The sequence below is a fragment of the Pavona decussata genome, unplaced genomic scaffold (assembly GCF_977016875.1).
Source record: "Pavona decussata unplaced genomic scaffold, jaPavDecu1.1 SCAFFOLD_32, whole genome shotgun sequence".
Taxonomy (NCBI): domain Eukaryota; kingdom Metazoa; phylum Cnidaria; class Anthozoa; order Scleractinia; family Agariciidae; genus Pavona; species Pavona decussata.
The window spans coordinates 2,947,238-2,975,056 of record NW_028145455.1 but is presented as its reverse complement, the minus strand read 5'-3'; the positions used below and the strand labels follow the sequence as shown (position 1 = coordinate 2,975,056).

At 37.5% G+C, this 27,819-nt stretch overlaps 2 protein-coding genes across 4 annotated transcripts in view; one reads left to right on the top strand and one right to left on the bottom strand.

The window, feature by feature from the left end:
• The window catches only part of LOC146484658 (uncharacterized), a 32,966-nt gene extending 5,827 nt beyond the window's left edge, over positions 1–27,139 (bottom strand). The window contains exon 1 of the mRNA XM_085104527.1: positions 27,052–27,139. The gene's annotated coding sequence lies outside the window, so the exon portion shown is untranslated. The remainder of the gene's footprint in view (positions 1–27,051) is intronic.
• LOC146484659 (uncharacterized) lies at positions 13–2,893 on the top strand. 3 transcript variants are annotated; one of them, XM_085104526.1, is made up of 3 exons: positions 13–1,547; positions 1,808–1,861; positions 2,129–2,893. In XM_085104526.1, the coding sequence occupies exons 1-3, from the start codon at positions 1,539–1,541 to the stop codon at positions 2,279–2,281; spliced, it is 216 nt and encodes a 71-aa protein (XP_084960652.1). In that variant the 5' UTR covers positions 13–1,538; the 3' UTR covers positions 2,282–2,893. The 3 variants fall into 2 exon arrangements, 1 of the variants encoding a protein (XP_084960652.1); XR_014863586.1 differs by having other exon boundaries at positions 13–2,400; positions 2,561–2,893.
• Positions 27,140–27,819: the final 680 nt, after the last annotated feature.

The following is a 27,819-nucleotide window of genomic DNA, read 5'->3' as shown; positions in this document are numbered from 1 at the left end:
TGTTTTAAAAGTCAAGTGCCGCTGCGAAAGTTTGAAGTGCTTTCTGCGCCCCGTGCCAACCTTACGGGAATGCAGCGCAAGAGTGCGGCCAAAACTATTTCACTCACCAAAATTTGTCCGGCACCGGATAAAAAGAAACAATGATGGGTCAATGCCTTTTCAAAGAATGTAAAACAGCAAACATTTGCAAGTCTTTTCTCTGCTAACAATGGAGGTGATAGTGACGCGTACTGCCGGCCGACTAAGAGCATTTATCGCGATCGTTTGTTTTCCGTGCAGAATCGCTTACCATGTTAGTTACTCTCAACATGGTGTAATGGATGAACAAGTAGTTTGTCTTAAAGACATAATTATACCTTGCAATTAATGAATTATCGTTCACGATCAAAAGCGCGAGAACAAAAGAGTTATTCTAGTGACTTGTTTGTCAAGTCGCGCAGCAAAGCCTACGACAATTGGAAATTCCCTGAGGACTAATTCAAGCACAGTCTGCCTCATCAGTGTAGAAAAGTTCTTTTAGGAACTCCATTCCGTCTAAGTGAAAAATACATAGCAGTTCTTTTTACCGTTTCCACCCTCTATCTCGTTTTGTTAAAACAAAACAGTTCTTTTAAGAACTACATCTCCGTTTAAAGAGATGTCTCTCCTGGAACAAGGCGATCTTCCAACAATCAACCCTCTGTACGTCCACGTCCGTGAACCTTGCTTTATGGGATGCGATCCCAATTTTAAGCTTCAGGTGTGCAACGAAGTTCTGTGGACTTTAAGGAAAAGTTCTGCGAAAGAAATAGCGATCTGTTTCTTCAACTGCTTGTGGGAACTTGGCTTTAGGCTCACAGATGACGGCGAAAAGCGAGTGTTAAAGATTATCGTCCCGAAAGTCACGAAGTTCCAGAAAAGCTACTCTGGCGTTCAAGGGAAGAGAGCTCGACAAGAAAGAAGAGGACAGTGGTTTACGATACTTGTTAGCCCTCAAGAGTTCAGTAGCTTCCCCTGGAATGAATTGCGTTCATTGCGACAGGAAAGTAAGCGCCTCGCGGAGGAAAATGACCAGCTTCGGTCGGATATCGAGGAAAGCGCGAGGGAAATGTACGATCAGATGGAGGAATGCCAAGCGCTGCAGCAGGAACTCAGCGAGTTGAGAAAAAATGACAAAGAGCAGCAGGCATATCGCGGTCGTCACTACAGTAATGTTTCGTCACGACAACAGCAGAGACAACGCCTTCAAATCAAGTAAGACCCTTCAATTTCTGTATTCAATGTTAGCCTTTCTTCTTCATGCTGGGACATAAAAGTAGTAACAAATATGAAGGCTTGGATTTAAAAAGTTCAGTATAAAAAAAAAAATAATGGCCATTCACTACATGTTATATAAAGTTTGATATTTCAAGTTTAGCTCACTATTATTATTAATAACTAAAATTTTCTGTTTTAGAGAACGAGCACAGCAAGCCCTCTGGTTTGCAGAGACATTTGGGCTCCTTCCGGTCTCCCCTCAACTAACAGACCCAGACCAGTGAATGTTCCACTGAATCGAGATGAAACAGGTACACCGTGTATTGCTAAAACATCATTATAGTTTATTCTTCCTTAGAGAAATCCCTTTCTATTTTTCTCCCGGTGCTGTAAGAATAATTTTCAGATGGCTGAAAGGCTCTTTGCCAAATATTTGAGTACTTTGGCCCAAAGCACAGAAATATTGTCTTGGCAAGCTTTTTGAACTATTTCTGGAGTTGTAACTTTAAAATTTTTTGGAAATCCTGGCTTAAATATTATTGTTAATATTTGTGTTGATTGTGTTAAACAGGAGAGAACATGGCCCCTGCTGAATAAAACCAAGATCAGGCACCTTACACACCAGGTAAATAAACATACTGTATGTCAACACTGTCTGTATACAAAGTGGCTTGGTGACTTTACTTTAGCCATGAAAGGCTGTGGGGAAATGCTCTTCAGTGTTGAAGTAAAACTACACTCACATCAGCATTTTGACATATGATAAATTTTTCATGCTGACAGCACAAGCCCTCTAAGAAACTGTACAGCCCCATGCCATAATTTTGATAGTAATTGGTAAAGCCCCCTTACAGCAAGTTAAAACTGTTGTTTACTGTCTTGTTTTTAACAGGTGAAAGGCAATCACCCTATGATAAACTACATGAAGAGGACAAAGACAAAATCAAGACTGTGCTGTTTATCATCAACAAGTTTTCTGTCTCGTTTCGCGCCTATTCTGGACTGGCACAAGAATTTCAGGAACTGCCTCGTCATTATTTGGTAGAGCGCCAGCAGAAAGAGATTGACAAAACATGGTCAGAGGAGATAACGCACACCCCTGGAACACATCCTGGAGCTGAGTTACCTTTTAAGGAACTTCTGAGACATGAAAAAGCCAAACATGTAAGCATTGGTGGTAAACTTATGACCTAACTTTCCATGTTTACATAACTGCACAGCCCTGTCTAGCCAACACTTTTACATTTACTTATTAATCAACATCATTTTTATAAAATAAGTTCTCTTACAGCTCACAATTTTCCACTTTTGTTTTACAAATCAGATAGAACAGTCAACAGACAAAGCTGATCTGCCAACTTTTAAGGTAAGGAAACCTAATGAATTAATAAGCAATTTCACAAACTATTCCACTTTCAAACATGCACAGACTTGTAAGGAGCAAAACGAGCACCCCCAAAAACGTAATCCTCACTAATTCAATGGAGATTTAAGCAAATATTATTGTAATAAAACAGGTTTTATATTGTTAATACTACTTACAAAAAACAACAACACTTCCGTTATATTTGTATGCACATTTAAGGGAGGGGTTCACATTTCAGCGCATGTGCATGTATCTAAATGCTTTTTTCTCTTTCTTATCAACTTCATGGCCATAAAATCCCACTCACACGTACTTCAGTAATCACATTCTATAATTAGCCCAGTGTCCAAATTGGCCAAAAAGGGCCAATTTGAGTGATATCGCGATTTGCCTAGGTTCAAATCAGTCAATGAACTTAAGCAATATTTATAATGGTAATTGAACTGGGTGGAGTGCAATTTGGTCTGAAATCATACACATGATTTCAAAATCGAACGAGCGCGCAGCACGAGTTTGATTTGAAATCACAAGTATGATTTCAGACCAAAATTGCACGACACAAAGTTCAATTACCACTTTATTACACCTATTTTGAAATCACAGAGTTTCATTGTCAATATTAATATTCTATTTTTGTTACATCATTTCCATTTTGATAGGCTAAAGAAAGGATGCGATTTAGAGCAAAAAATGGTGCAATTTGGGAATAAATCGCACTGTTGAGAGCCAATCAGATTGCAAGGATCACCAGTGATTTCAAAATTGGTAGAAAATTATTCGGAAGAATTAAGTCAGCACTGTATTCTTTCTTGCAAAGAATGAGAATGGTAAATTATTGATTATGGAAATGAGGTTATTGTTTAAACACTACCCACAAATCCGTTGGGTCTCATCGTTCACGGTTTTTGCTTTTTAGGTGTCAACGTTTTTGCAATCGAGTGTATGTTTTTCACCCTCTAGGTGTTGTGTCTGCCAGCCTAGTCTGAATTAAGTTGAAGCAACATCTTGAACTGAAGTTGCCCTTAGTTTAGGCAATGTAATTTTGCCAATGATTGTTGAATTCGTACTGCTAGTAGTAAAAAGTGTAGTTTTGGGCAGATACCTGGGACTGATAGAGTGTTTTCATTCACGTGACCACTGGCCATATTGCTTTACTGAAACAAAAGAAAGTATTTACATAAAAATAGAGTTCAATTCCCAGAGGTTTAGTCTGGGACATCATCATGGCCGCCATTTCTTTGTTTTGGGACACCAACATGGCCGTTGTGACGTCATGTGAAAACACTCTATATAACCCAGTGATGGAAGTCTTGTCTTAGAAGCAGGGAGTAAGGACTGTTGAAATGTTTAAACTGCAGCAGAACTCATCACCAATGGACCATCATCCCTAGTTGTGGAAGCCAAAGAGGTGAAGGAGTAGCCTCCATGCAGTTATGTTTGGTTATTATTTTTGGTAGGAGGAAATATAACATCCTTAACAACATAATAACGCAGTGAAGACCAGTATAGGAAGAACCAAACAGAGCTAAATGGGCCACAGACTAGGAACAAGGTAGCAAAATCCACTACAATGTGCTAAATACATTAAATATCCTATCTAGAAACAAAGCATTTTATTGACCTGAGGTGATGATTTCTTTTTCTGTTTACTGGTGTGCGCAGGAGAAACGGGAAAAGGGCTTAAGGGAGGAGGTTTGACCAAGCCGTTTTCAAATGCAATTGCTTCATCCTAATCAAAGGCCAAAGCAGAGGGGTCGAAGGGAGCTCTGGGTAAATATTTTATTTAATGGTGACTTATGAAACCTTTTCAAATAAATCAAAATTGGATAGGTCAATGCAATGCCACACTTTATTTTGAACACAAGAATGGGAATTTTGCATTTTTCTGCTTTTATGACCTTTCTAAAAAATTTTATGCCGTAATACGTATTGTGAGATGTTTTGTCTTTTGTAAAAGTTATAAAAAATAAAATGATGGCTGATAGATTAGTGATAGGTTTATTTAAACAAATGAAAAAGCTCTCCTTCTAACAGATGTCTCTCCTGGCAGATCCTTGGCCATGGTATAAACAACAAACAAGTACTACATTTCTACCCTTACCTCCAAATGGACTCATCAATGTGGTGTCCAGGGTGTTCACTGGTGGGTAGGGGGGATTGGGAGGAGAGTTGACAGTAAATTAAATGCAGGTTGTTTCTCTTAGCTAACAAAGAAACACACCCTCCTCTTACTTAAATCATTGCAATCTGAAAATATCCCCTGGATCAAAAATAAAATGCCTTTGAAATGGGTTAAGGCCAAGAGATTTGCAACAAATTTTCAGTACTGTTCTCAAGAGCATTTCTCATCTCAGTCTCATTTCATGCATAAAAATTGCAGTCAATGTTCTCCTGCCTGGCCTCCTCTTCCTCCTTCCTCCTTCCTCAAATGAGGCATTTTGTTCCACACAAAAGACTACTTATTACGTATGATACCCTGGTGCAACTGTTCTTTGACTACTACAGTGTTGTACAGTACTAGTGGGACAATTGTAGGAAAAGTCTCTGACAAAAGTTTTAAAATCTGCACCATAGCATAGCACATATTATGACCTTCTCAAATTATGATACGTCTCTACCACAATTTCCAAAGTGAAAATCTTTTTAAACTGTGTATAGTTATTACAATCTAGAGGAATGGCATCCTTCTAAAACAGTACTTTTCTATTCCTTAATCCTTATATGCCTATTTCAAATGTCAAAAAAAATGTTCTGTAAATAACTGTGAAGACTCACGGATGGCTCGCGCAATGTCTCATTGCCTCATGCCTCGCAGAGGCCACGTTCGTTCCAAAAAGTACATCTAATAGATTTATTAGCGTTTTGGAACTTTTGAATTCAAGCGGTTTAATTTTAGAGATGTTCTATCTTAATTACGCACTGCAGAGTCACCGCAACTGACCAAAAAATACAGGACTAAAATTCAATCATCAGAACATGTTCACGTGCGTTTTCGAATATTCACAATAGGGAAAGGCTGGGTCTTGAGTGACAAAAAGGTTACGAATAACAAAAATGGAAAGAAAATTATATACATTTTTCTGTTAAGTTATAGAAAATGCTCTGTGCTTTTATAAAACTCGATTCAAAGAAAAGTCGCAATGTCTGCAATATGGCAAAGACATCTTGTTGGAAATCGATGGCAAAGTAAATAACAAAGGACGAGTAAACGTATTTTCACGGCATGCCAGGCCACGCAAGGACAAATCTCAAAGCTAGATCAGGAGCGATTTGAAACTAAAACAATAACAAATTTCGCTCACATCCCTTTCTTATAGTGGTTCATCGTCAGACACTAACTAGAGGAGCAAAAACTTGGCTCCAGTCTGCCGCATAATGCAGAACAGATGGCCGTTTGGAGCAACAACAAGATAAGTAACTATTGCTTTTAAAATACAATCAAAACTTCAGATTTGTTTAAAATTAATTTTCATTGAGGAAAAAAGAATGCGTATTTAATAGACTGTGACACCTTTTGCAACAGAAGTGAGTTTTTTGCGAAAGTTTCCAGAATAGTAGAATTTATGGTTTCGTGTCGTACGCAATGGGGTTACGTTTCTTGAAAAGCTTAAAACAGTCCTTGCTTCTTAAAGTTTGAATGCAAATGTTAGTTGGTGGCCTTGAAAACTAATTAAACTGCAATAATCTTAGATAATACTGTGTCATTTTGTATTTACTGGCACATTTGTGTTGAGCATCCTTTTAGTCAACGCAAAGAGGAATGTGACCGGAAGTAGCTTTATCAGTATCTTCTAAGCATAGCTGTATAGTGAAAAGGGCTTAATTAACCTTAGCATTTTTCTCTTGATTGTCATTTAGTTAGCACTACACTTTACGACTATGTTGGAATTTTGTTATTTCATGATCAAAAGTGAGTATTAAAGATAATTGGGCTTAAAGTTTTTTTCCGGTTTGTCGTTATATGACGATGAGAGCCACAACTTTAGATTACTGACGTGTGCAACAGAAATATTCCTGTGGGCCATAAGTTTTGCTAAAGAAAGTTCAAGAGTTAAGCTAACAAAATATGATTCTTAATTTGACTGAATAATTCTCTAGCATTGTTAGCGAAGTAATGAAAAGTGATCAAAATTAAGCTAAAAATCAGCCTCAGGGGACCCCTACAAGGCTGTTATCTGGAACTCGGCCCAAATAAGGCCACTGAAGCTGCAACTTTGGTATATTGCACAAGTCCTCACAGTAACTATGTGTGCCAATTTTGAGCAAATCGGCCGACCCTCATTTCCACGTCTGCCCCACTCTCTCAGGCAGAAGCTCTTAAATTGAAAAACATGGGTGAATACCATGATCTTTAGATCAGAAAACTGACTTTTTATTGCTTTCAGATTATTTAAAAACTTCACAAACCTTGTATTGAATATTACAAGTTTGTTCCCTGTCATCATTTGACATCACCCGGTTTATCATGGGATGCTATGTTAAAAATGACTCATTTCAATTGAAAACTAATAACTGGATTGATATCGATATGTATTAATTCATCGAGAGAGGAATGCGAGGGGGTGTCTCTGACGTTGTTCGCAGATACGGAAAAGCAAACAATAAATAAATAGGGATTATGATGAAAGCAAACAAAGTAGTTATATTATGTATCTTGATGCTAATAATTTGCATGGCCACAGCCAGTGAGACAATATCTTCTGACGTGTGGATTCAAGTGGCCCTCTTTAAAACCAAATAATGAATGAATTGAACCATAGTTAATAAAAGGCAATGGTTATGAAGCCTGCCAATTTTCTTTGTGTGGTTTTATGTTTTTGTTAGCATTTTTGGCCTTGACAGTGCACAGACGACAATAGATTTCAGTTGAAACGTGTTGGAGCAACTGGCCAATAGAAACGTTCGTGTTAAGATATTCAACTGTAGGGTGAACATTCAAACAAAGGATTGTGCGCTGTCATGGTCCTTCCAACATAAATTGCAGGACCATTGTTTTCATGGCAAAGTTTCATAACCAGTCCGTCAATTAACTATGATTGAACATAGCTTAATACTAAGAATCCAATCAATAAAAACCTTAAACCGTGCGGCTTATGTTTGCATGTGTAATTTGGAACTTTTTAAAGTCTTTTATTTATGATTTCCACTACAACTATATCAAGAAACAGTATCGAAACAGGAAAAAAATATTCACAGTCTGATTGATTAACTCATGAGATTGAAACCAATCATGCACACAATGATTTGTGATGACTGAACTGTTTGACAATCGTTTTATCCATCTGACAGTCAATTCTTTGGTTAATAATTGGGAAATTCAAAGACGAAGCTTCTGCATGGGTACCGATAAGAAAAATTTGTTGGTTTAAGGTAAAAAATGTACAGCTCTTAAACAGACAATGATTACAATGGTAAATTCCACAAACGTCCACCATAACAACTACGATCACGTATCTGACGTTGTAAAGAAAGTAAACAAGCGCCTGCATTTTTTGCGTCACCTTATGCGTGAACAAGTCAAGTCGGAGGAACTTTAAAAATTTGCTCTTCTATTTGACTTGTATAAGGCCTGTCACTGAATACACATGCCCTGTTTATAATCATAGCCTCGAGCAATACCTTTCAGTAGATCTAGAGAGATGTCAAAGGCGAGCTTTGCGTATCATCTATCCAGATTGTTCGTACAATGAGGCGCTTCTTTTGACTGGTCTAGTTCCCTTACACGAGCGCCGCGAGTTCTCATCTAATAAGCTCTTTAATTCCTTCCTGTCTAATCTTTCGCACAAGCTGTATAGCTTACTGCCTCCCAAGAATGAGTGCGAAGTCAATTTAAGGAGTCAGCACTCTTTTACTACACGGTGCCTCCTCACCACCGGCCCGTACTCGCAATAGTTTTATCTATCACTATGTCCATAAAGCAATGATTTAATATTGTTTCTTTTAATCATATATTTTGTCCTTTTATATTAGCTTTTTTAAGCTTGGTATTACCATTCGTTCATTACTATATCTGTCTGGATTTTTAAGAACATGCCCTCAGAAATTAACCACATTTTGAGACTTTCTAGGCTGATGGAATATGCTAGTCCAGAACATGACTTTAATTAGGGCTCATCACAAGAAAGCAAGGTCAAAGAATACTACAAACCTGGTATAGAAGGTTTGTCTTTGAAATTGGACATGAAACTAGCACTGACATTTGAACTGACATGAAACATGGCCTATGTGTTGACAAAACAAGTGCGACATTTCGCAATTATTAACGGCGCCAACGCATCTTAAATCTCACCCAATACCCGGTCTTTTAGCGGTCCAGTCTAGCTTTCTAAAACAGAATCGGCTTAAACGGAGCAAGACAGCGTTCTAAATTGATTTTCCGAATCTCTTCTATATTTACAAATCGAAACGAATCACGCCGAACGACATCTGGAAATTATTTATGACATTGGGTCCGGAAATCCGATCGACTAATCGATCACTAGCCTAACAACACTACAGTTATAACGGCGAAAAATAATCGAATAGCTTTTCAACCTCACGCTTTTTGAAGAGAAAATCCTTGCCATTTCTAACTTTAAGTCCCGGACGTAGGCAAAAACATTGGAACGGGGAACACATATGGCGGTTTTCAACAAGAAAATAAACTAACTCTTTAGCCAGGTTAAAAATTCCCGATGATTTCATCTTGCCCGACTAGAAATCATCCCTAAGAGCTACTTTTTAAAGCCAAAGACTGTCACCTCCTCAAGCAAAGCCCAAACTATGCCAGCCTTCGTCCAAGCCCGAGTAACTAAAGTTTACCTGTTTAGCTGAAAAACAGGACTACTGCTAGCAAGCATATTAGACCAGGCATGCAGCAACTGCACTCGGAAGACTTTTTCCCTCATTAGACTTAATGATGTCCTCAGGAAAACTTTGCTTAAGGATACCAAACAAAACGCTAGGGCTAATGGATTTCTTCTCAGCTAAGAGCGCGCCGAATTCAAAGCGAGTTCGTTGTGCCGTGTATAAACGTTTGAGAGAGAATGGGGCTAGCTGGGCAAAACAATTAAATGAGTCTACATCGGGTAGTTTCGGGGAGGGGGGGGGAGGGTCAGGAGAAGAATAGCTTTTGTCTTTAAAATGACTGCTGGTGACTCTTGTATCGTACATCACTAAATATAATGGGAAATAAAAAAATAATAATAAAAAAAAGAAAGTTATATGTTAAGAAAAGTTAACAAAAATCATAGATTTCTGAGGGTATGTTCTTTGAAATTCAGACAGATATTATTAGTATTTGGGCTCAAAATGTGCAGAACGGCTTGATATTCTTCTTTGTATCATTAATCACTTCAAGATTAACCTGTAGTAACCAAATAAAGAGGAAATGGTGCCTCCACAAGTTATATTTTAGGCAAGAAATCATGTCAGTTTATGAGTGGCACAAAGCAAGGGCTAACTAGTTCCTTGCATTCATCATATTTTGAAATAAGCTGTAACGTTTTAGGCTTTAAGCCCTTCTACTAACAGCAGTTACATTGCTAAACAAAACAACTGTGATTTACAAAAGCAGGACTAGCAAGAAAAGCTGATATTTTCATCATTCCACTTATATCATTTTAATAATTATTATTAGTATTTGGGCTCAAAATGTGCAGAACGGCTTGATATTCTTCTTTGTATCATTAATCACTTCAAGATAAACTGTAGTAACCAAATAAAGAGGAAATGGTGCCTCCACAAGTTATACTTTAGGCAAGAAATCATGTCAGTTTATGAGTGACACAAAGCAAGGGCTAACTAGTTCCTTGCATTCATCATATTTTGAAATAAGCTGTAAAGTTGAGGCTTTAAGCCCTTCTACTAACAGCAGTTACATTGCTAAACAAAACAACTGTGATTTACAAAAGCAGGACTAGCAAGAAAAGCTTATATTTTCATCATTCTACTTAAATCATTTTAATATCTGTCTGGATTTTTAAGAACATGCCCTCAGAAATTAACCACATTTTGAGACTTTCTAGGCTGATGGAATACGCTAGTCCAGAACATGACTTTAAATACGCCTCATCACAAGAAAGCAAGGTCAACGAATACTACAGACCTGGTATAGAAGGTTTGTCTTTGAAATTGGACATGACACTAGCACTGACATTTGAACTGACATGAAACATGGCCTATGTGTTGACAAAACGAGTGCCACATTTCGCAATTATTAACGGCGCCAACGCATCTTAAATCTCACCCAAAACCCGGTCTTTTAGCGGTCCAGTCTAGCTTTCTACAACAGAATCGGCTTAATCGGAGCAAGACAGCGTTCTAAATTGATTTTCCGAATCTCTTCTATATTTACAAATCGAAACGAATCACGCCGAACGACATCTGGAAATTATTTATGACATTGGGTCCGGAAAACCGACCCCAAACCGCACCTCTCGACTAATCGATCACTAGCCTAACAACGCTACAGTTATAACGACGAAAAATAATCGAATAGCTTTTCAAATTCACGCTTTTTTAAGAGAAAATCCTTGCCATTTCTTGTTCGTGTTTAGTGATATAACTTTCAGTCCCGGATGTTGGCAAAAACATTGGAACGGGGAACACATATGGCGGTTTTCAACAAGAAAATAAACTAAGTCTTTGGCCAGGTTAAAAATTCCCGATGAATTCATCTTGCCCGACTAGAAATCATCCCTAAGAGCTACGTTTTAAAGTCAAAGACTGTCACCTCCTCAAGCAAAGCCCAAAATATGCCAGCTTTCGTCCAAGCCCGAGTAACTAAAGTTTACCTGTTTAGCTGAAAAACAGGACTACTGGTAGCAAGCATATTAGACCAGGCATGCAGCAACTGCACTCGGAAGACTTTTTCCCTCATTAGACTTAATGATGTCCTCAGGAAAACTTTGCTTAAGGAAGCCAAACAAAACGCTAGGGCTAATGGATTTCTTCTCAGCTAAGAGCGCGCCGAATTCAAAGCGAGTTCGTTGTGCCGTGTATAAACGTTTGAGAGAGAATGGGGCTAGCTGGGCAAAACAATTAAATGAGTCTACATCGGGTAGTTTCGGGGAGGGGGGGGAGGGTCAGGAGAAGAATAGCTTTTGTCTTTGAAATGACTGCTGGTGACTCTTGTATCGTACATCACTAAATTAATGGGGAAATAAAAAAAATAATAAAAAAAAAAGTTATATGTTAAGAAAAGTTAACAAAAATCATAGATTTCTGAGGGTATGTTCTTTGAAATTCAGACAGATATTATTAGTATTTGGGCTCAAAATGTGCAGAACGGCTTGATATTCTTCTTTGTATCATTAATCACTTCAAGATAAACTGTAGTTACCAAAAAAAGAGGAAATGGTGCCTCCACAAGTTATACTTTAAGCAAAAAATCATGTCAGTTTATGACTGACACAAAGCAAGGGCTAACTAGTTCCTTGCATTCATCATATTTTGAAATAAGCTGTAAAGTTGAGGCTTTAAGCCCTTCTACTAACAGCAGTTACATTGCTAAACAAAACAACTGTGATTTACAAAAGCAGGACTAGCAAGAAAAGCTTATATTTTCATCATTCCACTTATATCATTTTAATATCTGTCTGGATTTTTAAGAACATGCCCTCAGAAATTAACCACATTTTGAGACTTTCTAGGCTGATGGAATATGCTAGTCCAGAACATGACTTTAATTAGGGCTCATAACAAGAAAGCAAGGTCAACGAATACTACAGACCTGCTATAGAAGGTTTGTCTTTAAAATTGGACATGACACTAGCACTGACATGAAACATGGCCTATGTGTTGACAAAACAAGTGCCACATTTCGCAATTATTAACGGCGCCAACGCATCTTAAATCTCACCCAAAACCCGGTCTTTTAGCGGTCCAGTCTAGCTTTCTACAACAGAATCGGCTTAATCGGAGCAAGACAGCGTTCTAAATTGATTTTCCGAATCTCTTCTATATTTACAAATCGAAACGAATCACGCCGAACGACATCTGGAAATTATTTATGACATTGGGTCCGGAAATCCGACCCCAAACCGCACCTCTCGACTAATCGATCACTAGCCTAACAACGCTACAGTTATAACGGCGAAAAATAATCGAATAGCTTTTCAACCTCACGCTTTATGAAGAGAAAATCCTTGCCATTTCTTGTTCGTGTTTAGTGATATAACTTTCAGTCCCGGATGTTGGCAAAAACATTGGAACGGGGAACACATATGGCGGTTTTCAACAAGAAAATAAACTAAGTCTTTGGCCACGTTAAAAATTCCCGATGATTTCATCTTGCCCGACTAGAAATCATCCCTAAGAGCTACTTTTTAAAGCCAAAGACTGTCACCTCCTCAAGCAAAGCCCAAAATATGCCAGCCTTCGTCCAAGCCCGAGTAACAAAAGTTTACCTGTTTAGCTGAAAAACAGGACTACTGGTAGCAAGCATATTAGACCAGGCATGCAGCAACTGCACTCGGAAGACTTTTTCCCTCATTAGACTTAATGATGTCCTCAGGAAAACTTTGCTTAAGAAAGCCAAACAAAACGCTAGGGCTAATGGATTTCTTCTCAGCTAAGAGCGCGCCGAATTCAAAGCGAGTTCGTTGTGCCGTGTATAAACGTTTGAGAGAGAATGGGGTTAGCTGGGCAAAACAATTAAATGAGTCTACATCGGGTAGTTTCGGGGAGGGGGGGGGGGGGGTCAGGAGAAGAATAGCTTTTGTCTTTAAAATGACTGCTGGTGACTCTTGTATCGTACATCACTAAATTTAATGCGAAATAAAAAAAATAATAATAAAAAAAAGAAAGTTATATGTTAAGAAAAGTTAACAAAAATCATAGATTTCTGAGGGTATGTTCTTTGAAATTCAGACAGATATTATTAGTATTTGGGCTCAAAATGTGCAGAACGGCTTGATATTCTTCTTTGTATCATTAATCACTTCAAGATAACCTGTAGTAACCAAATAAAGAGGAAATGGTGCCTCCACAAGTTATATTTTAGGCAAGAAATCATGTCAGTTTATGAGTGACACAAAGCAAGGGCTAACTAGTTCCTTGCATTCATTATATTTTGAAATAAGCTGTAAAGTTGAGGCTTAACTTTAAGCCCTTCTACTAACAGCAGTTACATTGCTAAACAAAACAACTGTGATTTACAAAAGCAGGACTAGCAAGAAAAGCTTATATTTTCATCATTCCACTTATATCATTTTAATATCTGTCTGGATTTTTAAGAACATGCCCTCAGAAATTAACCACATTTTGAGACTTTCTAGGCTGATGGAATATGCTAGTCCAGAACATGACTTTAATTAAGGCTCATCACAAGAAAGCAAGGTCAACGAATACTACAGACCTGCTATAGAACGTTTGTCTTTAAAATTGGACATGACACTAGCACTGACATTTGAACTGACATGAAACATGGCCTATGTGTTGACAAAACAAGTGCTACATTTCGCAATTATTAACGGCGCCAACGCATCTTAAATCTCACCCAAAACCCGGTCTTTTAGCGGTCCAGTCTAGCTTTCTACAACAGAATCGGCTTAATCGGAGCAAGACAGCGTTCTAAATTGATTTTCCGAATCTCTTCTATATTTACAAATCGAAACGAATCACGCCGAACGACATCTGGAAATTATTTATGACATTGAGTCCGGAAATCCGACCCCAAACCGCACCTCTCGACTAATCGATCACTAGCCTAACAACGCTACAGTTATAACGGCGAAAAATAATCGAATAGCTTTTCAACCTCACGCTTTTTGAAGAGAAAATCCTTGCCATTTCTTGTTCGTGTTTAGTGATATAACTTTCAGTCCCGGATGTTGGCAAAAACATTGGAACGGGGAACACATATGGCGGTTTTCAACAAGAAAATAAACTAAGTCTTTGGCCAGGTTAAAAATTCCCGATGATTTCATCTTGCCCGACTAGAAATCATCCCTAAGAGCTACTTTTTAAAGCCAAAGACTGTCACCTCCTCAAGCAAAGCCCAAAATATGCCAGCCTTCGTCCAAGCTCGAGTAACTAAAGTTTACCTGTTTAGCTGAAAAACAGGACTACTGGTAGCAAGCATATTAGACCAGGCATGCAGCAACTGCACTCGGAAGACTTTTTCCCTCATTAGACTTAATGATGTCCTCAGGAAAACTTTGCTTAAGGAAGCCAAACAAAACGCTAGGGCTAATGGATTTCTTCTCAGCTAAGAGCGCGCCGAATTCAAAGCGAGTTCGTTGTGCCGTGTATAAACGTTTGAGAGAGAATGGGGCTAGCTGGGCAAAACAATTAAATGAGTCTACATCGGGTAGTTTCGGGGAGGGGGGGGGGGGGTCAGGAGAAGAATAGCTTTTGTCTTTAAAATGACTGCTGGTGACTCTTGTATCGTACATCGCTAAATTTAATGGGAAATAAAAATAATAATAATAAAAAAAAACAAGTTATATGTTAAGAAAAGTTAACAAAAATCATAGATTTCTGAGGGTATGTTCTTTGAAATTCAGACAGATATTATTAGTATTTGGGCTCAAAATGTGCAGAACGGCTTGATATTCTTCTTTGTATCATTAATCACTTCAAGATAAACTGTAGTAACCAAATAAAGAGGAAATGGTGCCTCCACAAGTTATATTTTAGGCAAGAAATCATGTCAGTTTATGAGTGACACAAAGCAAGGGCTAACTAGTTCCTTGCATTCATCATATTTTGAAATAAGCTGTAAAGTTGAGGCTTAACTTTAAGCCCTTCTACTAACAGTAGTTACATTGCTAAACAAAACAACTGTGATTTACAAAAGCAGGACTAGCAAGAAAAGCTTATATTTTCATCATTCCACTTATATCATTTTAATATTATTATTAGTATTTGGGCTCAAAATGTGCAGAACGGCTTGATATTCTTCTTTGTATCATTAATCACTTCAAGATAAACTGTAGTAACCAAATAAAGAGGAAATGGTGCCTCCACAAGTTATATTTTAGGCAAGAAATCATGTCAGTTTATGAGTGACACAAAGCAAGGGCTAACTAGTTCCTTGCATTCATCATATTTTGAAATAAGCTGTAAAGTTGAGGCTTAACTTTAAGCCCTTCTACTAACAGTAGTTACATTGCTAAACAAAACAACTGTGATTTACAAAAGCAGGACTAGCAAGAAAAGCTGATATTTTCATCATTCCACTTATATCATTTCAATAATTATTATTAGTATTTGGGCTCAAAATGTGCAGAACGGCTTGATATTCTTCTTTGTATCATTAATCACTTCAAGATAAACTGTAGTAACCAAATAAAGAGGAAATGGTGCCTCCACAAGTTAAACTTTAGGCAAGAAATCATGTCAGTTTATGAGTGACACAAAGCAAGGGCTTGCATTCATCATATTTTGAAATAAGCTGTAAAGTTGAGGCTTTAAGCCCTTCTACTAACAGCAGTTACATTGCTAAACAAAACAACTGTGATTTACAAAAGCAGGACTAGCAAGAAAAGCTTATATTTTCATCATTCCACTTATATCATTTTAATATCTGTCTGGATTTTTAAGAACATGCTCTCAGAAATTAACCACATTTTGAGACTTTCTAGGCTGATGGAATATGCTAGTCCAGAACATGACTTTAATTAGGGCTCATCACAAGAAAGCAAGGTCAAAGAATACTACAGACCTGGTATAGAAGGTTTGTCTTTGAAATTGGACATGACACTAGCACTGACATTTGAACTGACATGAAACATGGCCTATGTGTTGACAAAACAAGTGCTACATTTCGCAATTATTAACGGCGCCAACGCATCTTAAATCTGACCCAAAACCCGGTCTTTTAGCGGTCCAGTCTAGCTTTCTACAACAGAATCGGCTTAATCGGAGCAAGACAGCGTTCTAAATTGATTTTCCGAATCTCTTCTATATTTACAAATCGAAACGAATCACGCCGAACGACATCTGGAAATTATTTATGACATTGAGTTCGGAAATCCGACCCCAAACCGCACCTCTCGACTAATCGATCACTAGCCTAACAACGCTACAGTTATAACGGCGAAAAATAATCGAATAGCTTTTCAACCTCACGCTTTTTGAAGAGAAAATCCTTGCCATTTCTTGTTCGTGTTTAGTGATATAACTTTCAGTCCCGGATGTTGGCAAAAACATTGGAACGGGGAACACATATGGCGGTTTTCAACAAGAAAATAAACTAAGTCTTTGGCCAGGTTAAAAATTCCCGATGATTTCATCTTGCCCGACTAGAAATCATCCCTAAGAGCTACTTTTTAAAGCCAAAGACTGTCACCTCCTCAAGCAAAGCCCAAAATATGCCAGCCTTCGTCCAAGCTCGAGTAACTAAAGTTTACCTGTTTAGCTGAAAAACAGGACTACTGGTAGCAAGCATATTAGACCAGGCATGCAGCAACTGCACTCGGAAGACTTTTTCCCTCATTAGACTTAATGATGTCCTCAGGAAAACTTTGCTTAAGGAAGCCAAACAAAACGCTAGGGCTAATGGATTTCTTCTCAGCTAAGAGCGCGCCGAATTCAAAGCGAGTTCGTTGTGCCGTGTATAAACGTTTGAGAGAGAATGGGGCTAGCTGGGCAAACCAATTAAATGAGTCTACATCGGGTAGTTTCGGGGAGGGGGGGGGGGGGTCAGGAGAAGAATAGCTTTTGTCTTTAAAATGACTGCTGGTGACTCTTGTATCGTACATCGCTAAATTTAATGGGAAATAAAAATAATAATAATAAAAAAAAAACAAGTTATATGTTAAGAAAAGTTAAAAAAAATCATAGATTTCTGAGGGTATGTTCTTTGAAATTCAGACAGATATTATTAGTATTTGGGCTCAAAATGTGCAGAACGGCTTGATATTCTTCTTTGTATCATTAATCACTTCAAGATAAACTGTAGTAACCAAATAAAGAGGAAATGGTGCCTCCACAAGTTATATTTTAGGCAAGAAATCATGTCAGTTTATGAGTGACACAAAGCAAGGGCTAACTAGTTCCTTGCATTCATCATATTTTGAAATAAGCTGTAAAGTTGAGGCTTAACTTTAAGCCCTTCTACTAACAGTAGTTACATTGCTAAACAAAACAACTGTCATTTACAAAAGCAGGACTAGCAAGAAAAGCTGATATTTTCATCATTCCACTTATATCATTTTAATAATTATTATTAGTATTTGAGCTCAAAATGTGCAGAACGGCTTGATATTCTTCTTTGTATCATTAATCACTTCAAGATAACCTGTAGTAACCAAATAAAGAGGAAATGGTGCCTCCACAAGTTATACTTTAGGCAAGAAATCATGTCAGTTTATGAGTGACACAAAGCAAGGGCTAACTAGTTCCTTGCATTCATCATATTTTGAAATAAGCTGTAAAGTTGAGGCGTTAAGCCCTTCTACTAACAGCAGTTACATTGCTAAACAAAACAACTGTGATTTACAAAAGCTGGACTAGCAAGAAAAGCTGATATTTTCATCATTCCACTTATATCATTTTAATAATTATTATTAGTATTTGGGCTCAAAATGTGCAGAACGGCTTGATATTCTTCTTTGTATCATTAATCACTTCAAGATAAACTGTAGTAACCAAATAAAGAGGAAATGGTGCCTCCACAAGTTATATTTTAGGCAAGAAATCATGTCAGTTTATGAGTGACACAAAGCAAGGGCTAACTAGTTCCTTGCATTCATCATATTTTGAAATAAGCTGTAAAGTTGAGGCTTAACTTTAAGCCCTTCTACTAACAGTAGTTACATTGCTAAACAAAACAACTGTGATTTACAAAAGCAGGACTAGCAAGAAAAGCTTATATTTTCATCATTCCACTTATATCATTTTAATATTATTATTAGTATTTGGGCTCAAAATGTGCAGAACGGCTTGATATTCTTCTTTGTATCATTAATCACTTCAAGATAAACTGTAGTAACCAAATAAAGAGGAAATGGTGCCTCCACAAGTTATATTTTAGGCAAGAAATCATGTCAGTTTATGAGTGACACAAAGCAAGGGCTAACTAGTTCCTTGCATTCATCATATTTTGAAATAAGCTGTAAAGTTGAGGCTTAACTTTAAGCCCTTCTACTAACAGTAGTTACATTGCTAAACAAAACAACTGTGATTTACAAAAGCAGGACTAGCAAGAAAAGCTGATATTTTCATCATTCCACTTATATCATTTTAATAATTATTATTAGTATTTGGGCTCAAAATGTGCAGAACGGCTTGATATTCTTCTTTGTATCATTAATCACTTCAAGATAAACTGTAGTAACCAAATAAAGAGGAAATGGTGCCTCCACAAGTTATATTTTAGGCAAGAAATCATGTCAGTTTATGAGTGACACAAAGCAAGGGCTTGCATTCATCATATTTTGAAATAAGCTGTAAAGTTGAGGCTTTAAGCCCTTCTACTAACAGCAGTTACATTGCTAAACAAAACAACTGTGATTTACAAAAGCAGGACTAGCAAGAAAAGCTTATATTTTCATCATTCCACTTATATCATTTTAATATCTGTCTGGATTTTTAAGAACATGCTCTCAGAAATTAACCACATTTTGAGACTTTCTAGGCTGATGGAATATGCTAGTCCAGAACATGACTTTAATTAGGGCTCATCACAAGAAAGCAAGGTCAAAGAATACTACAGACCTGGTATAGAAGGTTTGTCTTTGAAATTGGACATGACACTAGCACTGACATTTGAACTGACATGAAACATGGCCTATGTGTTGACAAAACAAGTGCTACATTTCGCAATTATTAACGGCGCCAACGCATCTTAAATCTGACCCAAAACCCGGTCTTTTAGCGGTCCAGTCTAGCTTTCTACAACAGAATCGGCTTAATCGGAGCAAGACAGCGTTCTAAATTGATTTTCCGAATCTCTTCTATATTTACAAATCGAAACGAATCACGCCGAACGACATCTGGAAATTATTTATGACATTGAGTTCGGAAATCCGACCCCAAACCGCACCTCTCGACTAATCGATCACTAGCCTAACAACGCTACAGTTATAACGGCGAAAAATAATCGAATAGCTTTTCAACCTCACGCTTTTTGAAGAGAAAATCCTTGCCATTTCTTGTTCGTGTTTAGTGATATAACTTTCAGTCCCGGATGTTGGCAAAAACATTGGAACGGGGAACACATATGGCGGTTTTCAACAAGAAAATAACCTAAGTCTTTGGCCAGGTTAAAAATTCCCGATGATTTCATCTTGCCCGACTAGAAATCATCCCTAAGAGCTACTTTTTAAAGCCAAAGACTGTCACCTCCTCAAGCAAAGCCCAAAATATGCCAGCCTTCGTCCAAGCTCGAGTAACTAAAGTTTACCTGTTTAGCTGAAAAACAGGACTACTGGTAGCAAGCATATTAGACCAGGCATGCAGCAACTGCACTCGGAAGACTTTTTCCCTCATTAGACTTAATGATGTCCTCAGGAAAACTTTGCTTAAGGAAGCCAAACAAAACGCTAGGGCTAATGGATTTCTTCTCAGCTAAGAGCGCGCCGAATTCAAAGCGAGTTCGTTGTGCCGTGTATAAACGTTTGAGAGAGAATGGGGCTAGCTGGGCAAAACAATTAAATGAGTCTACATCGGGTAGTTTCGGGGAGGGGGGGAGGTCAGGAGAAGAATAGCTTTTGTCTTTAAAATGACTGCTGGTGACTCTTGTATCGTACATCGCTAAATTTAATGGGAAATAAAAATAATAATAATAAAAAAAAAACAAGTTATATGTTAAGAAAAGTTAACAAAAATCATAGATTTCTGAGGGTATGTTCTTTGAAATTCAGACAGATATTATTAGTATTTGGGCTCAAAATGTGCAGAACGGCTTGATATTCTTCTTTGTATCATTAATCACTTCAAGATAAACTGTAGTAACCAAATAAAGAGGAAATGGTGCCTCCACAAGTTATATTTTAGGCAAGAAATCATGTCAGTTTATGAGTGACACAAAGCAAGGGCTAACTAGTTCCTTGCATTCATCATATTTTGAAATAAGCTGTAAAGTTGAGGCTTAACTTTAAGCCCTTCTACTAACAGTAGTTACATTGCTAAACAAAACAACTGTCATTTACAAAAGCAGGACTAGCAAGAAAAGCTGATATTTTCATCATTCCACTTATATCATTTTAATAATTATTATTAGTATTTGAGCTCAAAATGTGCAGAACGGCTTGATATTCTTCTTTGTATCATTAATCACTTCAAGATAACCTGTAGTAACCAAATAAAGAGGAAATGGTGCCTCCACAAGTTATACTTTAGGCAAGAAATCATGTCAGTTTATGAGTGACACAAAGCAAGGGCTAACTAGTTCCTTGCATTCATCATATTTTGAAATAAGCTGTAAAGTTGAGGCGTTAAGCCCTTCTACTAACAGCAGTTACATTGCTAAACAAAACAACTGTGATTTACAAAAGCAGGACTAGCAAGAAAAGCTGATATTTTCATCATTCCACTTATATCATTTTAATAATTATTATTAGTATTTGGGCTCAAAATGTGCAGAACGGCTTGATATTCTTCTTTGTATCATTAATCACTTCAAGATAAACTGTAGTAACCAAATAAAGAGGAAATGGTGCCTCCACAAGTTATATTTTAGGCAAGAAATCATGTCAGTTTATGAGTGACACAAAGCAAGGGCTAACTAGTTCCTTGCATTCATCATATTTTGAAATAAGCTGTAAAGTTGAGGCTTAACTTTAAGCCCTTCTACTAACAGCAGTTACATTGCTAAACAAAACAACTGTGATTTACAAAAGCAGGACTAGCAAGAAAAGCTGATATTTTCATCATTCCACTTATATCATTTTAATAATTATTATTAGTATTTGGGCTCAAAATGTGCAGAACGGCTTGATATTCTTCTTTGTATCATTAATCACTTCAAGATAAACTGTAGTAACCAAATAAAGAGGAAATGGTGCCTCCACAAGTTAAACTTTAGGCAAGAAATCATGTCAGTTTATGAGTGACACAAAGCAAGGGCTTGCATTCATCATATTTTGAAATAAGCTGTAAAGTTGAGGCTTTAAGCCCTTCTACTAACAGCAGTTACATTGCTAAACAAAACAACTGTGATTTACAAAAGCAGGACTAGCAAGAAAAGCTTATATTTTCATCATTCCACTTATATCATTTTAATATCTGTCTGGATTTTTAAGAACATGCTCTCAGAAATTAACCACATTTTGAGACTTTCTAGGCTGATGGAATATGCTAGTCCAGAACATGACTTTAATTAGGGCTCATCACAAGAAAGCAAGGTCAAAGAATACTACAGACCTGGTATAGAAGGTTTGTCTTTGAAATTGGACATGACACTAGCACTGACATTTGAACTGACATGAAACATGGCCTATGTGTTGACAAAACAAGTGCTACATTTCGCAATTATTAACGGCGCCAACGCATCTTAAATCTGACCCAAAACCCGGTCTTTTAGCGGTCCAGTCTAGCTTTCTACAACAGAATCGGCTTAATCGGAGCAAGACAGCGTTCTAAATTGATTTTCCGAATCTCTTCTATATTTACAAATCGAAACGAATCACGCCGAACGACATCTGGAAATTATTTATGACATTGAGTTCGGAAATCCGACCCCAAACCGCACCTCTCGACTAATCGATCACTAGCCTAACAACGCTACAGTTATAACGGCGAAAAATAATCGAATAGCTTTTCAACCTCACGCTTTTTGAAGAGAAAATCCTTGCCATTTCTTGTTCGTGTTTAGTGATATAACTTTCAGTCCCGGATGTTGGCAAAAACATTGGAACGGGGAACACATATGGCGGTTTTCAACAAGAAAATAAACTAAGTCTTTGGCCAGGTTAAAAATTCCCGATGATTTCATCTTGCCCGACTAGAAATCATCCCTAAGAGCTACTTTTTAAAGCCAAAGACTGTCACCTCCTCAAGCAAAGCCCAAAATATGCCAGCCTTCGTCCAAGCTCGAGTAACTAAAGTTTACCTGTTTAGCTGAAAAACAGGACTACTGGTAGCAAGCATATTAGACCAGGCATGCAGCAACTGCACTCGGAAGACTTTTTCCCTCATTAGACTTAATGATGTCCTCAGGAAAACTTTGCTTAAGGAAGCCAAACAAAACGCTAGGGCTAATGGATTTCTTCTCAGCTAAGAGCGCGCCGAATTCAAAGCGAGTTCGTTGTGCCGTGTATAAACGTTTGAGAGAGAATGGGGCTAGCTGGGCAAAACAATTAAATGAGTCTACATCGGGTAGTTTCGGGGAGGGGGGGGGGGGTCAGGAGAAGAATAGCTTTTGTCTTTAAAATGACTGCTGGTGACTCTTGCATCGTACATCGCTAAATTTAATGGGAAATAAAAATAATAATAAAAAAAAACAAGTTATATGTTAAGAAAAGTTAACAAAAATCATAGATTTCAGAGGGTATGTTCTTTGAAATTCAGACAGATATATTTTATTGTAAATCAGACGTAATTCAGCCTGTGGCTGCAAGGTTTTTGATTAATAATTTATCTATCTATCGATCTATCTATCTATCTATCTATCTATGTATCTGTCTATCTATCTATCTATCTATCTATCTATCTATCTATCTATCTATCTATCTATCTATCTATCTATCTATCTATCTACAAAAAATAAAGATAAAATGTTTCTCCCTCACCAGCAGGTGATCAGTATAAAGAGAGGTCCTGGTCTGAATTATTATTAATTACAAGAATTCACTATTTTAATATGAATCTAAACAATATTATACATAGAACTGAAAACTCATATACATCAAAAAGATTTTTAAATATTCACATATATATCAAATGGGATATAGTCTTGAAAGTTCTTAGGGCTCTGTCTAAAGAGACAAGGCTTTTGTAATAAAGAAGGCGTGCATTATACCGAACATAAAAGAAGTAAACATTCCGATGAAAACACAACCATAAACTCAGTCTTTCTCACAAAAATTGGGATTAATATATAGAAAATGCAGTAGAGAAGAAAGAAGTAGAATTAAACCAGTGAGTTAATCAAATAAAAACATCAAATGATTTTTCCCGCCTTGAAATACAGCATTCTAAAATTTTCATGCAAGGCAAAATTTTTCACCATTTGATTTCACGTTGGAAATTTATTATTTGGGGGAATTTAATTTTCTTGAATTTACTTTTTACTGAATTGTTTTTTGTTGGATGAACTGATTGAACTTTAAGGGATAGAAATGTATGTTGTTACCCCCAATTACCCTATATAACTACTAGCAGCGCGGAGGGAAATCTTGAAAATTCATAACTCGTGGAAAATTACCTCCTGGTATCTAAATAAACTTCACGAAATGTAGAATGTCACAATAGTAACATTTAACTGCCAAGGAAATATTAGAACGCTCAAATCGACTGCGTGTTTCTTAGTGCATGCCACTAAACAAAACCTTAATTTCTCGGTAACTATCAATCCTCTTGAAACGGATAAACAATCTTTGGAAAGCTTAAAATCTGAACTATAATTATATATGATCGATTCATGTCCCAGAGAATTCCCTTAATTGAGAAACGACTAGGGAGTGGTGAGTCGTGTCTTAATTGCATATTATAATAAAATTTCGATATAACGCGCGCGCTGATTGGTTGAAACCGCGTGCTTTATCAGAGTACAGGTGCACGGAGCAACGGTGTCACGCCATCAACCCGTTTGTGAAATTCCTGGATTTCTCTCTCGGTTTTATTTATTTATTTATTTATTTATTTATTTATTTATTTATTTATTTATTATTATTATTATAATTTTTCGATACAGACGTCTTTTATAACCTAGAAAACGTAAACGAGCTGGACATACACCATCCTGTGCGTATACTAAGTAAAAAAACAGTACAAATAACAAAGTGATTGAAAGTGAAGTGTCCGAAGAAGTTAGCGACTAAAACAGGGCGCCCATTAGAAATATAAACAAACAGAGATTTGAAACATGTCAACCGACGAAATGGTCGATATTACATAGAAGGCAGAGACGATAAACACCAAAGATAGCATAAAATGGACAGCTAAAGTTTTAGAACGAAAGATGTAAAAATGTCACAAGCTTAAACAAGTGTTATAATAAAATTTCGATATAACGCGCGCGCTGATTGGTTGAAACAGCGTGCTTTATCAGAGTACAGATGCAAGGAGCAACGGTGTCACGCCATCAAGCCGTTTGTGAAATTCCCGGACTTCTCTCTCGGTTTTATTTATTTATTATTATTATTATTATTATTATTATTATTATTATTATTATAATTTTTCGATACAGACGTCTTTTATAACCTAGAAAACGTAAACGAGCCATCCTGTGCGCATATAAGGTAAAAAAAAAAAACAGTACAAATAACAAGGTGATTGAAAGTGAGGTTTCCGAAGAAGTTAGCGACTAAAACAGGGAGCCAAGTAGAAATATAAACAAACAGAGATTTGCAAACATGTCCACCGACGAAATGGTCGAAATTACATCGAAGGCAGAGACGATAAACACCAAAGATAGCATAAAATGGACAGCTCAGGTTTTAGAACGAAAAGTGTAAAAATGTCACAAGCTTAAACAAGTGTTAAAAGGTCCCCTAAACGCTCGTTAGCTATATTCTCGTACAAAAAGATCAAACAAAAAATTGAGAGAACTGAAAATTTAATTAGCTAACGAATACAAAAATATATAAGCTTACAAGATCCTTACATTTTTGGTGCAAGTTCTATCACGCCGCATCATGGCCACTTCCGCTCACCGCAATGAAACAAGCCTCAGAAATTACAACGCTCGCCCTTCGAGTGAACAACTTACAGCTTGTTCAGATATCCTCTCTGGAGCTCTGAGTGGGAAGCCACAGCAGTCACAGCAGCCCTTTTCCCAACGGTGTCAACAGTTCGAGCACTCCTCTTGCTCCCGTGAATTCGACTGTTGTGCATTCACTAAACACAGCGCAGCAGTTGGTTTATTACCGGCCGCAAGCTTTAAAGCAGTTTGTTTTCGAATTGCCATGTTGATGACGTCCAGATTTTCACGAGCCACAAATCCACCTGATTTCAATGAACATTTTACTTTTCCATCCTGGTTTTAAAAGGGAAAACTGAAGCAGCGCTGACGCTACTGGCGTTACATTCGAACTGAGCAAAGATTGTGAACTTTGATGCCTTGTTTTGACATGTCTGACAGCTTCCGTGTTGTTTAACCAATCAAATCATTTGAAACATTCTACCAAGGATTGTGATTGGCTTATTTTAGCGTGCTTTATCAGAGTACAGCTGCACGCTGACGCCAGATCTGTTCGTTCGGAAAATGAAGTTGGTTTTGAAAATGAGGGTGTATGCGGGGGAAATAAAAGAATTCTTTATCATAAAACAAATAAAGAAGCCTCGGCTGTGCTCTGTTCTGTTGTAACGCACTTACGAAGCAGCTAGAGCACTCAAGAAGTAGGGAGAAACACTCGACTACGTCTCGTGTTTCCTCCTACACTTCTTTCGTGCTCAAGCCGCTTCCTGCGTGCTTTACAACAGAACAGAGCACAGTCGAGGCTTCTTTATTTGTTAAATTATGGGCTCAGACGAAAATCTTTGGAAATTCGTAACTGACTGAAAATTACTCCTGGAGTAATAATTTTGGTTCCTAAATTAACTTTACGAAATGTAAAATGTGGTAAAACTAATGTTAGCCTTCCCCTACGTATCGCTGAAATCGACTGTCGCCGCCTGACAGTAGTCAAATCTTCCGCGATCTGTCCGTGCGTTTGATTAATACCTCTCGATAAACGACAACACGAAATTTGTGAGTTTCGCCACAGCCAACTATTAAACGCAGTACCATCGCAAAATTTAACCTGAACGACTAACGGCCGGGAAAATTATCGAACAAGACTCCGGCGTAATTTCGATATAGTTCTCGGCACACGCTCTTAGCACATCATGGCTTTGTTCGTACACCAACAATTGGCCGAAAGCAACTTGCACTGTACTGCTTTTCAAATTGAAAATTGAGACACGTTACTGAAAACACACTATAGCACTAACACGAAGTTGGGCTTATCCTTCGAATAAAAACCTGCTAAACTCACGGGTGATATAAAGAAGCAAACGGAAGTAATAATTTGCAGTAGAGCAATGGTGTGCGACGAAAAAAACAGAGAAACAAAACACCAAAAAAATTGTCACAGGATTTTACACCGAGTACAGAGTCGTTCCCGAGACATGTAACATGGCAAAGCTTTTCTGAATACGTATTAATCTCATCAAAACCTCCACATGGAAGAGTAGGAAAATTGAGCTTTCAAATGAGGTATTAGACGCTCGAACGTAAAATATATTTTCTCTTCTGTGACTTTACCAAGTGGGTGAAAGTTTTAAATGCCATCCTTGAATGGTTGAACCATCGAAAACATCGAAGCAAAGCAAGGTTCCTGCGATATTTATCTGAAAATCTTTTCGCTTGTACATACCTTTCAAATGAGGCAGTCAAATTGTTCACAGACTCAAAGCGTCGTCACAACTTCTGGCTCTCGCTTCTCTCCGCCGAAAATGACGCCTCTTCGATAAACCCAACTAGAAAGCCATTTCCATTGACGTAGCGGCTTTTGTTTTCTCGTTGGCCAATCAAATTACATATACTTTTACAACCCTTAAAACGGCATGTTACCAAGGTGAAACAAAACGGGGGATACTCGGGAATAAACGTGACGGGGTGGGTGGTGGGGGGGAGAATCATGTATTTTGGGGGGGTCTAAAAAATCTGCGCGTATTTTTTGGGGTTCAAATTTTCGTCAGGCTAATATTTCTTACGCAATTTAAGCCAAAGTTCCCGCAAGATCCGAAAGCATAAACCACAAAAAAAATATTTCCTCATTCTATGTTCCAAAACTAGTCAACCTTGACCACAAAACTTTCTTTCTTTTTCAGCAGAGAGGCAGTATGTATACTGTTCTTAAAATTGCATTTTTAGAGTAAAACAAGTCATGTATTTTTTTGGGTGCACAATGTAAGCTCCATGTATTTTTTTGGGTGCAAAATATTAGGCTCCGTCGAACCCCCAGTCACGTTTATATCCGAGTACCCCCGTGGGGGTGAAACTTCATATTCGAAATGTGATTTGAGTGAGAAATCAGGCAAATGCGCATATAGTGTCAAGCTAGCAGTTCAGCAGGGATTCCAGAAGGTCAAGTCATAGTTACTTGAGGGACTAGTTATGAAACCTTACCATGAAAACAATG

Coding starts and splice junctions, on each gene's coding strand:
- LOC146484659 (XM_085104526.1), top strand. Junction 1,862..2,128: donor TCAGGCACCTTACACACCAG/GTAAATAAACAT, acceptor TGTTTTTAACAG/GTGAAAGGCAATCACCCTAT.